The sequence below is a fragment of the Grus americana genome, chromosome 9 (genome assembly GCF_028858705.1).
Source record: "Grus americana isolate bGruAme1 chromosome 9, bGruAme1.mat, whole genome shotgun sequence".
Classification (NCBI taxonomy): domain Eukaryota; kingdom Metazoa; phylum Chordata; class Aves; order Gruiformes; family Gruidae; genus Grus; species Grus americana.
The window spans coordinates 9,627,973-9,641,292 of NC_072860.1; the positions used below are offsets into that span (position 1 = coordinate 9,627,973).

The 13,320-nt window shown below is 45.2% G+C and overlaps 1 protein-coding gene across 1 annotated transcript in view; it reads left to right on the plus strand.

The window, feature by feature from the left end:
• LOC129210175 (guanylate cyclase soluble subunit beta-2-like) overlaps positions 1 to 13,320 on the plus strand; it is a 32,508-nt gene that overhangs the window by 6,775 nt on the left and 12,413 nt on the right. The window contains exons 5-13 of the mRNA XM_054835831.1: positions 4,510 to 4,571; positions 5,205 to 6,436; positions 7,149 to 7,222; positions 8,098 to 8,192; positions 8,387 to 8,547; positions 8,931 to 9,030; positions 10,154 to 10,374; positions 10,462 to 10,567; positions 12,208 to 12,311. Of these exons, the coding sequence (XP_054691806.1) occupies positions 6,095 to 6,436; positions 7,149 to 7,222; positions 8,098 to 8,192; positions 8,387 to 8,547; positions 8,931 to 9,030; positions 10,154 to 10,374; positions 10,462 to 10,567; positions 12,208 to 12,311 (1,203 nt within the window). The 5' untranslated portion in view covers positions 4,510 to 4,571; positions 5,205 to 6,094. The remainder of the gene's footprint in view (positions 1 to 4,509; positions 4,572 to 5,204; positions 6,437 to 7,148; positions 7,223 to 8,097; positions 8,193 to 8,386; positions 8,548 to 8,930; positions 9,031 to 10,153; positions 10,375 to 10,461; positions 10,568 to 12,207; positions 12,312 to 13,320) is intronic.

Genomic DNA, 13,320 nt, shown 5'->3' on the forward strand with positions numbered 1-13,320 from the left:
GTCACTTTGCTTCTCCAGTTAAGCCCTTACCCCTTGTAGAGCCCATTAAAAGAAATAAAGCTGCTCTAACAACCAGCCAGCACCTATCACCTTCCTCGCTCCCGATCACGGCATTTCTCCCTGTGCAGAAGGAACAGGAACCTTCATCCCACTGTGCCGTTAAAGACCCACGGGCACACGCTGGGCACAGAGGCAAGCACTTCATTCTCTCGGTCTTCCTTTTCCTCCCACTTCACTAGAATCTAAATTTCCTCCTTAGAACTTAGATTCTTTTAACTTGTTAGCCATCCTTGCTTGGACATTTACAAACTCCTGGTTAATAGCCCTTCTACTTGACAAATCTACAGTTTCCTTAGAGCTCCTTAGCCGCCTCTCTCAGCCCTTTGGACCTCTCGTATTACCATCACAGATTTCCACCTGGATTTTCCAGGAAAGTTTACTACTCTCTATTTAGCACTCCCTAATTACTTACAAACTTTACTTCTCTTGCTTAAACAAGGGAATTGTTTTGTATACCTCTTTTCCCAAAGTGCATTGCTGTCCAAGCTCAGGTCCAATTCTTCTTGGGGATCGTGGGAGCTGTAGTCCTCTGAAAACTGAGACCGTGCTGGGCTCGTGCCCCTCCTAAAGCTGTAGAACCGATTGTCCCTATTGACAAAAACTTCACCTTTGCACAGAATGGATCCAAGTATTTTTCAGTCAAAGATGCCGCACGGGATATAGCTCACAGATTCAGTTCAAACGAGGAAAGCTAGAGTAAACATGTATTTGTTAATAATGGTATGAGAAATCTAAGCACGCTGTGTAATTAATACTATTGCAAAATATTATTCGGAGGAGTAAAAGCAGCAAGGAAGCTGAATGTTACATCTAAAGCACCAAGACGGCACCTGTGGTAGGTGGTTTGGTGGGAGAGGGTAGCCAAGGAGAAAGCTCACTAGAAGAATGAGCTGTTTGATCTGAACAAGGCTGGATGCGATGGAGGCTGGGGCAGAACTCAGACAAGAGGAAAGTAAAACCGTCAGCATATTCAGTAAGGTTTGCAATTTAACAGTTAGGGGTCTAATTAAGCCCCGCAGCCACAGAAGACCTGAGTCCACCTCTTAAGAACAAAACCCCAGATATTTAATATGTCACAATGGAGGACAGCTAGATTATCATTTCCAAAAGTAAAGTGGCAATTTCTCACAATACAAAAGCCAAACAAAGCTAGTGCCAGCATTTACCAGTTATTCGTTTGACATTATTGGGGATGTGCCGCTAAATTGCTTTGGGTTCTTGAGCTGGGCCCTGGGCGTTTTTTGCGTTACGTAGCAGATGATAGGTGACGTGAGCAGTGCCTGCAAGGCCCCTTTTCAAAGCACGGGGAAGCGACACTGGTGGCATGGAAGAGAAATACGTCACAGACCCCTCAGATACAACCTTGTATCACCGCACAGCCTGCACAGGCTGGTATTACACTATTTCTTCGTCTGACACAAGCACCTTACGGTTTGTAGTTACTTTTCCAAAGGAGCGAGATGCCAGAAAGCGACCAAACAGCTCCATATGCTAATACGTTTGAGCTACGTGGCTCGGAGTACAATGCAGATGTAATAGCACAGCACCAAAGATTGATGAGCCTTGGCTTTTACCCATTTTTGCATTATTCTTGACTGCATTCTTCCAGTCTCCTGGATAACTGTGCCGTCTGTGAGCTGCAGCAGAAGCGAGCCTGGCCCAGGCAGTAGAGACAAATGATTCTTTGTAGCTTGTTGCAGTGATGTTAAAACTGGAACAAATTTCATTAACTAGCAATCAGAGGCAAAAATACAAGTAATGAGCTATTTTATAGAAAACAAAGATATTGGATGCTAGTTCTTGAATGTAAGTAGCGATACAAGAGGCAAGCTAAAGAAAATACCCAGAGGAACATACACAAAGACTTTAACCAGAAAGTTTCACGCAGCAAATGCACCCACAGGACCTGTTTCTCCTTTGCACAACGCATATTTTCACAGACGCAGCCCTGACTTCCCCAGCTCAGCGAAGATGCGTGCCTGGGAAGGGAAGTGCCGGGGCAGGTCACCCACAGGGGGAGAGGAACTCCACGGCAGCACACGTGGAAAGCCGGGGGAGAGGGAACAATGCCAAAGGCCATCCAGCTCTCGGAGCAAATAATGCATTTTTTCAGTTCCCTCTCCGTCAGTGTGGTAAAGGACGCTAGTTAATAGGTTTTGGACCCGAGCCGGTAACTTTTCCTGAGAGTTTTGCAAAGCTGATTTAAATACTATTGACCCAGCCTCCCATCTCCAGCTCAGCTTGACAGATAACCAGAGGAGTTGGGGTTTTGAAGGCTGCCTTGAGGGTAAAGCCTGCACTAGTACAGGTTCACTGCTGGTGAGTTAGTCTGCATTAACAACATTTACATTTTGCCCAGGGTCTTTAATAAGAATTCAAATATAACTGTTGGTGGTTTTAAATATATATTTCAAAAATTGGAGCCATCCAAACTATGCAGGGCAGCACATCTTCTGTGTTTATTTTTATTCCTAACCTAGACTCTACATCAGCTGTCCTCATGGTTTGGTAGTGTGAAGTACTGGAAGCCTACCAATACGTACATACAACAGTTCGGTTTTGGTTCCCATTGGTGGAAGGACAGGTTCTTTTTCTCTTCCAGTCACTAAAAAGTCACTGTGCAGGCTAATTCAAGGCAAATGCAAACACATGATAGCTGAACAACGGATGTGAGGCTGCGTTTGAAGGAAGTATGCTAAAAAGGATTGTGTCCTAGGTCTTCAGTAGGAGAGAGTGCTGGCAACCACTTGGAGAAAGGATTCTGTTACTGCTGTGGTATTTTGGGCTCCAGACTGCAATGTTTAGAATGTGCTCTGCTCAGACACTTATGGTAGCAGCCCCTCCACCGTGGCAACTAACATATGGCTTTGTACTGTTGCTAATAATCACACAACAGAATGAAAAAGAAGTAAAAAGGAGAATGACCTTGCATACACGGACTACGAAAGTCTACGACTGCATTCTCCAAGGCTGTAACCAGAAGTTATAAATTGCTATGTTGCAAATTTTCACTTCTCATCTAATTGAAAAAAAACAGTGTATACAGGTTTTGCAGCTAGCCCATTTATTTTGTTGAACTACCTAGAGCTCAAGGATGCTGTTTAGTCCTAGCTGGGTACAAGCACAACAAAAGGCCAGGGGAAATTGGCTCTTGATATAATTATTTTTGTCAGGTATGGATGAGTGTCTTTTTTTGCAAGGCCACAGGATCCCCTTTCCAAATTAATGGAACTTTTGCCACAAAGGCAGAAGAAATATAAGACACACCTGCTCACAAAGTGCCGGGGAGGTTGCAGAACTTGACGGGGTTAGCAGCACAGCCCTTAGGCTGCTGTTTGCCTTCCAGACACATCACTTTTAGCAGTTTATAAGGGACTAATGTCAACGCCAGCCCACTGCAACGGGGTCCAGCACAGACTGAGAGACCTGAATACACTGCACCGAGAGACCGTAATCACCCTCACGGGAGCACAGCGACAAATTGGGAAGGGGAGTATTGTTGTCTTCATTTTACACAGAGTGGGCTGAGATACAGAAACATGTAGGGTGTTCTGTCTTGATTAAAGACTGGTAATTACACACGGAAATAGCTGCTGATCTCAAAATTCTAGGAAGCACTGATTACATTGTGCCAAAGGAATAAAGAAATTTTAAAGAGAGTCACACCAGAGGCGTATTATAATTTTTTCTCTCTTGCTTTCTATTCTCTTACTTGGAAGGCTTCTGTTATTCAGCTAGAGATGACAGAGGTGGCCGAGGGCACACCGTGGGCCATGGACTGCAAAGAGCGAGCAGCCCAATGACCTGCACACAAACAAGCCTGACTTGAAGATTCTTTATCCAATTTTCTTTCATAACTACAAACAGACCTGAAAAAAATAATGGGATCGATTCACTAATCAAAGAAGAGCTACAGCAATAATGATAAATTCAATTCCAGTATGAATTACCTTGTGCAATATAGCTTTAGTATACAGGTATTACTTTGAATTTTGGATAGCTTATCTGAATTGCATCTCCAAACCTTTTTGATAGTCACTAATCTTTGTTACTAAAAATCATTGGATTGCTTATTTAGATGTTAAGCATACAATAAGAAAAAGATACTACAGTACTAGAAGAAAAGAGACCAAAGTACTTATTTACAAAATCCTCCAGTGATTCAGGTTTTATAAACCTGAAAATTAATTTATGTATAACAGAAAGTAATTTATAAATTGAAGGCAATAAGCAAATCCATACAATTCTTAGATGATGTGGTGTTTATTGCTCTTCCATTTCCTTTAGCTTTATCTTTCTGATTTGTCATTTCTAGTGTCAAACTATTTGCATTCATATCAACAGCGGATTTATGTGGGTAAAAAAAAAAAAAAATCGGTAACCTCTCGGTGAGTTACATTTGTATTGACGGCACTGGCAGTCATGAAGTCCTAATCCGATTATTTTTAGTTACTTCGCAGGCTGCGATAAAGCAGCGAGCCCGGCTGTGGGATTGACACGCTATTTTTAAGGTAAGCAAAATAAGGGTGTCTTCACCCTTTCGGGGAGAGCCGTACATCTGCAACCGAAAGCAGCTCCGCCGCTAACGGCGGGCCGAGAGCGGGGCCCCGGCTCCGGCGGGGAGAGGCCCCCCCCTAGGGGCCGCCGGGCGGGCTGCAGGCTGCGGGGCCAGGGGGGGCTGCGGGGCTGGGGGGCTGCGGGGCTGACACCACCTCTTGCTCGGCAGCGGGCACGGGTGCTCCTTACAACCGCACCACGAACAGCAAACCAAGAGATAGGTCATCTGCTGCGCTGGCTAACGCCAGCTCTGTCAGCTGCAGGCTTGAATAAATAGTTGGTATTGTCCAGGAAATATAGAGGGGTTTGCGTATATGTTTCTACTCTGAGGTAGTCCTCTACACGCAGCTGTGGGAATATGGCGAGCGTACAGGCTTCTGTTAGTTCTCTTCTCCTGCGCCTGGCTCCCACCAGCATTTGGCTGAGAAGATAGCTTTTGAGAAAAAATACGGTTTCATGATGTGAGAGTCCCTAGCGTCTGCAGGGTGGAAAGGGTGAGGGGAGTACAGGGGCCGCGATGGGGCTGGCGGGAGGGTTGTGACGGTTAAAAAAGCAGCACCCATGCCCAGTGTAGGGCTGCCACCCAGGTTTTGATGGGCCTGCTGAACACGTACAGCACCCGTGAAGCGGACTGAGTGATCGGAGACAGAGCAACGAGCACACCATCTCGGAATCGCCACAGCACGAGCAAAACCCTCCCTGCCAGACCGGCACAGAGCGCTGGCTCAGTGCGTGGGCCCCTGCAGCGTCCCACAACCCCTGCACCAAACAGCAGCAACGAGGTGGCTGAAATGGGGCTTTCACCACCCACAGCGCTGCCTGTGCACGTTTGACTGACAAAGGACAGAAACTTGTCTTTATCGGGGGAGAGTGTTTTTCCCCAAACAGTTTTCCATCGTGTCCTCTCAGGATTCACTCTTGAAAGTGACCTACAAATAATTCTTCCAAAAATAAACTTAGGAAATGAGATAACTCTGCCAGGCACTAAACCCCATGAATTCATTGCATCTAACACTGATCGCTGTCTTCCTGCTAACATCCCTGCTGCTGCCCTTTCCTCCCTCTCAGATGGGCTGGGTGACGGTAGACGCAGCCCGGACCATGGGCAATCGCGTGGAAGCGGCTTCATGTCCTGCTGCCTACAGCAGCAACGCACAGCTCAGCAGCATCCACCAGCCGAACGAAAGATGCTGCTTCTCTCTACAAACCTCCTATCCTTGGGCAAGCATGGTTATTGACTCCACCATTACTGTCGCTGCTCCGATAGGAGCAGTTTTAAGAAAGCCTTGGCAAGAGACACTCTCCTGTCACCCTCCCAGCTGTTCACCCCAGCGGGGCCTCGGGAGGTCAGGACCCGGTGAGCCAGCCCGCACCGCGCGGTGTCCCGCTGGATCTGACCGCACCACGTCCCACGTGGCCGTGCCGTGGGCTCCAGCAGCAGGGAACTGGGACTGGGAAACTGCCGTGACCTGCAGCGATGCCATTTCACCGAGGTGCTCTTCGGCATCACCCCGAATTCCTGCGGCACAGCCAACTCCAGAAAACGCGCGTCTTCTGCCGAGGACCAGCCAGGCCAGGCAGGCGAAGCAGGCCCGGCACCGCGCCGTCCTGGGCAGCTCCCTGCGCTCCGCCGGCGCGTCCCTGCCCGCGGCCACCGCCGTCACCGCGCTGGCAGCCGCGGGCCAGAGCAGCGGGGCCGGGCCTGGCCGTGCCACCGCCCCCCGGGCAGGCAGCGGGGCGGGCGCGGCGGGAGCCGGCGGCAGCGGCGGTGGGGGCGGCTGCCGGAGCCCGCGGCCGGCGGCGGAGGGGCGGCAGGATGGTGAGCGGCCGGCGGGCGGGCAGGGGGCGGGCTCGGGGGGGGCTCCCCGGGCACCCGCAGGGTCGGGCAGGCGCTCCGGACCCTCCTCCAGTCCCCGGGCGGTGCCAGGCTGCCTCCGGGAAGGTCGGGCGGGCGAGTCGGGACGGGCAGCTCCGGCCGGGGACAGCCGGACAGCTCCCGGCCCGAGGGACCCGCCGGCCGGCTGCGAGCCTCCTGCCCGGCTCACGGCCCGCATTGCTTTGGGGGATTGGGACCACGCCATCCGTAGGCAGCTGCTGCAGCTTGTGGCCGTTACCCTTTTAACGGGCTCCCCCCACCTCCGGTGTACGCTCTGCCGGCACTAACCCCGTGAGGGTCACGGCAAAGCCGAGCTTACCTGCTGCGCTGCGGCCGTGCGTGGCTGCGGTGCCGGCCGCCGCAGGGGACGTGCCCTAGGCTGCATGCATGGCACAACAGATCCCTGACCTGGCGTCTCTGGGTCCTTATCTGCAAAACAGGATTGAATGTGTTTGCTCTGTTTCGCTGTACGCCTGTGAAATGCTGAGATAAAGGCTGTGCTGTTTGCCGAACGACGTAATGGCTGTCACACATTGTTACTTTCTCTTTTGCGATATAAAATTAGCAGTGGAATCTTAAATAGAAAAAAGCGGCATTTGGGTCGCATTTTGAAAATCAGTTTGTCTTTTCCATGTTCATATATTTGCTTTTGCAGTATGGATTTATAAATACATGCCTGAAGTCATTGGTGATTGAAAAGTATGGTGAAGAAACATGGGAGAAATTAAGGTAATGTGTTCCCAGTAAATGCAGTGTACTGAAAGAAAATGCTCAGGAATTTAGTAGCAGAGGATTATAATTTCTCACTGGTCAATGGCAGCTGATGTCGATCTCAGGTAATTATTAGAAGTAACTAGCAGGGCAAAAGCAAGAGTTTCTTACCTTGTAACACTTTGTACTCTCATACTGATTTATCCCAATTAAATTTTTGTATCAGATAATTAAGGATGACATTTAGTCTTACAGACAACTGTGCAATAGACTCACTGGCTCACTGTGACAATATTGAAAAGTAATTACCCTGAAAAGACGTCGTCCTTGGTATGAAGTCAGTTTAATTCCAGTACCTTCAGAAAAGCAGCTAAATACATAATCTCTGTTTTTTTCATTACTTTGTGAGCTTTGTGGCATTTTCCAAGAGATAAAGATATAAAAATGGTACTTACATACATACATACAGTAGCCATTGAAGCCAGTATAAAAATTCAACAAGTTTTTGGTCAAGTCTGTGGAGATCCAAGAGCCTGATATTGTGGTTGAACATTGAATATCCACATTGAACAACAAGCCAGGAGACCAGAAGACAAACTAAGACTCCATTTGCTCTACCACCCCCACCCCCCAGTATCACACCGTAATCCTTGAAAGGGTTTACCATAATACCACACTCTGGAACAGCAGAAACGGAGAGGTGGACACCACTATTCAACCATGTTAAAACAACGCTCTTAAAGCATTGGGGGAAGTAGTGTGTTCCAATATAACACCTGAAGGAGGTTAAGGAGGTTAACAGCAAACAGTGCTTAATGATTGCCAGTTGGGTCACCCAAACATGTTACATTTACAGCACTGCTGTGGCTAGAATATTGTCTTCTCTGTTGCAGACTGCAGGCCGGAGTCCAGGATTCCTTCTTGACTTTTGAGGTTTACAAAGATGAGATCACAATGCAGCTTGTCGACAAAGCCTGCAAAATATTAGGTGTGTGTCACCGTGCCTCAAAAATGAGCCATCCTGGGTCAAGCCTGAGGCTGCAGCCCAGGTTTTACTCTCCTGTGCTGTTTGGAATGTCCTCCCTATGTTGCAAATATTCTGCATTCACTCTGAATCCTCCTGACAGCATTTCAAGAACTTCCAGGCCTTTCTTATTCATTAAGGTATCTTCATTTTGCTAGGTGTTCCTGCTGACATGGTTCTGAGAGAGTTTGGAGAGTATTTCTTTGAATTCTGTAAACGCTCAGGCTATGACCACATGCTGAGGACACTGGGTGGAAATCTCTATGAGTTCATAGAGAACCTGGATGCGTTGCACAGCTACCTGTCACTTTCTTACCAGGCAAGTTCGAGTAGTAATTACTGAGCAGGTATGGGTGGACTCTGCCAGAGTTTACAACAGAAGGAACAGCATCTCACGGATGTGAACGAATAATGGAAAAAGATGCTATAACAGGCTCTCCTGTGTTCTGAAACAGATTACTCCAAAATGTTAGGACAATTTTTTATAATTTTTTTTTCTGAGTATTCCTCAACATTACATATTATTTAGTACTTTGGCTCTAATGCGTAGTAGATTTTCCTTCACAAATGAGCATATTTAATTTTCTACATTTCAGCTTATTCAGATTACTGCCTATTTTATTAAGACATGGGATGCTTTTGTACAAGTGGAATTCACCAGCAAAAGATACTGAAGTTTTGTTTGTGTTTGTTTTTCCTCAGGAGATGAATGCCCCATCTTTTAGAGTAGAAAAGAATGAAGACGGGTCAATGCATTTACATTACTATTCAGATAGAAGAGGTCTGTGCCATATTGTGCCAGGTAACCAGATAGAATACAGAGTAATATACAGGGTAATCATATATTTGCAGATATACTTTGCTCTGGTTTCAGAATCTTTTTTCAGAGAAGGACTGGCCACGGAATTGAAGCCCGGTAGAGTTTAGTCACCAGACGTCTGACCTTGGTATTTCCCTGACTGCCTGATCACTCCTAGCTCCCAGTGGCTTCAGCAACATTTACAATATGACAACCCAGGCCATAAGTGTTGGTTCCTCCTATAGAATTCCTTTCCTGGAAAGAAAATTGAAGTTCATGGTGTATATTGTATCTACCTGTTGATTAGTTCTCAGTAACTCATACTCCTTAAATTACAGTGAAGTACAAATTATAGTGGATTTGAAGACATCCATCCATCCATCCTGTGATAAGTACTCCTGCAGTACATGCAATCTGTAAAACTGCTACCGAACCCTGCTCGAAACTGAATCTTTTTCTGGCATTTATAGGAATCTCCACCGTTGTACTCGTGCAAGGGTTAAGCAGCTGTAAGTCTGTAAGAGGTGATCCTGTCTTTCATAGATGCTGCTGAATTTAGAATTTTATCAAAACTTCCCCCTTTGTTAAAACTCATTTCACATTCCTATTGAAACACAGAACTATCTGGAATTTCGGACAGAGCTTTTTATGTCATCGTCCAGTATGTCGCCTCATAGCTAAGCAGAAATGAGAGGACCGATTGTGCCTCTTCCTAAAAGAGATTTCCTTCCTTTCAAAAGAAAATATTCTGCAATGACTGAAATAGATCGTTGTAGCAGAATCTCCTTAGACCCCGTGCATTTTTTGGGTTAACGGGAATTCATATTAGTGCTATGTATGACTATTTGGACACATTCTTCTGATATCCTGCTGAGCTTATTCTCGTGAAAATAAGCATTTGTCATCAGACAAGACAAAAGAAACAGTAACTTTAAAGCTTATCTCCTATGCACATATTCTTATCATGGCAACGGTAGTAGGAGCAACATAGGTAATAGCAGGTTGATTTCCAGAGTCCTTCGGAAAAGTGGTTTCTGAAACAGTGAAATTCCACTGTGGGCTCTCTAAAAGGGAAAATGGAAAGGGTTTGTTCTTGGCATTACTTTGTCTTTTGTTTCCCCTTCAGGAATCATTGGTGCAGCAGCCCTGGATTTTTTTAACATTGAGATTTCAATGGAAATAGTCAATCAAACAGAGGAAGAAGAAAGAACTGGTAAAAAAGAACATATTGTTTTTCTTGTCACTCAAAACCCTGTATTTTCATACAAGGAAAGAAATAAATTTTCTTCCTCACCTCAATATCTTGCTGGCTCTGAAAACCAAATTGAGAACCGACTGAAGGAAGAGGTATTTTAATATTCATTATCACTATACTATTAAAAGATGATTAAAATAAAACCACCCTTGAATTTCCCTTTGGATTTATTTCAACAGGACCTCGAAAAAGCCAAGAATACAATAAGAGACAGAGGAAACTCTGTTTGTCCTGTCAAGAAAAGTCACTGGAAAACAATAAGAGGAATAATCACGTTAGGAAAAGGTGAGAAATGGTTCAGAGGGAGCTTGTCATCGTTGCTGAGTGTCTTCAGTAAGAAAGTCAGTAAGCCTCCCTATCTCCACCCACCCATCCATTTTGAAGTTACCATTCATATTTCCTCTGCATCTTTTCAAAATGTTTCAGGTTAGGTTTCTTTTGTTTAGACATTGGTAATCAAAGAAAAATTGCAGATAATAAGCATGCTTAGTAATGACTGCTACTTAAATGGAACATGACCTGTCACTTATGTCTCTTAAACAGGTTTTTTTTCTGTAAAGTGTTCTTCTATAAAATGTCATTGTGTGGTACATTTGATATTTCCTTCTCATGTCATTTGGTCTAAGATGAGGAATTTAAGAGAGTGGTTTTTAACTTGGTAGCTGCTACTCCTTTCCAAGGTTATCAACTGTGATGAATTCTGAAAGCCAAATTACACCCTCCGCTACCAAAAATCTGCTAATCTAGCAATCTCTGTTTATATCTTTATATATTCTATAATCTCTGTTTATATATGTTTATAAAACGGAAGGATTTTTGCCATTAGGATCTTTTAATTCCTCAAGAGGAATAAGAATCCAGCTCAGTATCACCAAGCTGTCTGGATTCTGGGAGGAGTAAAAAAATGGACCCTGATATCATCTGGTGCAATGCCACATGCATTACAAGACCAGATATATTGAGTAAGAAATTAATGTATATTAAAAATAAAATTTTAGAGTAGCATTATTACTTAAAAAATAGGATCCTTTAATAATATATGCAAGAGTTATCAAGAGCCAGACTTTGAAAGATGGAAAACGCACATTGACTTCCCCTGAAACAGTAAGAGGTCTAAAAGTTGGGTCCCAAATTTGTAATCTTGTTCACTGGTCTCCTAAGTGACTTGAGCATTTGTTATCGAGCAGAAGTTACTAGAGCAACTGTCATAGCCACCTTCCAGGGCAAAGAGATCACTTGAAATAATTATCCTTTTGATTATTGTGGGTTACTGGAGAATCCGAGTTTATACTGGGATCAAAGGCTTTGGGTGCTTCAGTCAGATGAGCGCTTTTGTCTGTTTTACCCATTTTATTCATTTTACAAAAATATCTGTTGGCTAGCAAGCACAACCTGCTCTGGACATTATGAAGAAAACTCAGGATAAGTAAAATAGAAACCAAACAATGTAATTTGGTCTCTGTGCTACAGACTAGAGTTCTTTGTATAGGAGATTGAAACCCAGATCATGTTGGGTTTTTCTCCATAAGTGTTCCTTAGTACTGGCAAAGTATATTAAATCCGCTTCTGTGTACATTTTTGTGGGATACAGCTGTGCTGTATTGTTATGACATCTGCAGATCCATAGAGGAGAAACATCTACAGTCGTTCATCTATTCTTACTGTTTCCGCATAATTTCACGCATCTAATGCTCTGTGCTTTTTGTGTGGTTAAGTTTTAAACTCTCAGCCAACCCGGGTTTGTTGCTAATGGGCTGTGCGGAGCATTTAGCACAGACGTATGCACATTTATGGACCCACACGCTGTTTACTTTGTCTTCACTCATTATGGTACAGGGTCCTGTCTCACTGAGTGCTAGAAAGTAACGCTGCCTGCTTTTATGAGGTGCAACCCGATTAAAAACTGCACATTTATCTTACCACAGGTAAGCTCCTGAGAGGATTTGATCCTGTTTATCCCAAGAGCCTCTGGATTGACACAAAAACATTTTGCAACGGACTTCCTTTTCACATGGTGTTTGACAAAGAGGTGAGACAAGCGTGTGGTAAGGGCATTTGGTTTGCATGAACCAGATAGTAATTTAATTTTCTTCTGCTTTGACTGTCCCACACTTCACTGCTGCGTGTGCTGCGTGTAGAGGGCACGCTCTTTTGTAACATTTACAGAAGTGCTCCGTACAGGGACATGCAATAAAAGTCACTCATAACAGCTGGATCTGGATCATTTCAGACAGGAGTCTCCTTTGAATTTATTGAGATTATCGTGTCTGAAATGGCTGCAGATATGCCAGCAAGGTTTGTTGCAGCAGTCTATCCGTTACCAAACACGGAACTGAATTTTCTGAGGTTTCTGGCCACCTTCCTGTCCTTGGATGTGCCAGAGACACGATCCATCCTTTAAACTGGCTTTGTACCGATAGCTACTCGCCCTCTCCTCCCAGTTACCAACCTAGCCAAAGGCTTTTGTAAGGCTCTGCTGGCAAGTGATGCTCTGCATGCTTCCTGAGGCTACTCCCACACGCTTCTGCTGGGAAAACCCAGCTACCTACTAAATCGGGCAGCATGCAACCCCGTCGAGTAGGAACCGGACCCCAAAATCTCTTTATCTTTCAGGAGAGGATTGCGTCTCCTCCCCTGCGCGCGCATACTCTGGAATTGCCTTTCCCTTCACAGGGACTGCTCTGTGGCTGGTTTCCAACTAGGCGGGTTCCCACCAAGCTCCAGTTCCTCTTGCTCCCAATTCTGTGCAGAGAATATTAGCTTAAGACAGGAGCAAAGAAAGGAGAAGCTCAGAATGAGACAGCAGAAGAAAGCTGAACGCAGCCACTCAGGGAACGTGTTTTGGCATCACGCTGCTGGAGATTCCAGAGCACAGAGTCTGCTTCGTGCCACTGTCCACATTAGCCAAAGTTCAGAGTTTTAAAACCTTTCAAGACATCCAGACAGCATAATTTGATAAAATTACTAGTGTGGAAAAAGGGCAAGTCCTGCACCCATTATTGGTAGCTAGGTCAGAGCTTCAGTAACTCTGATGACAA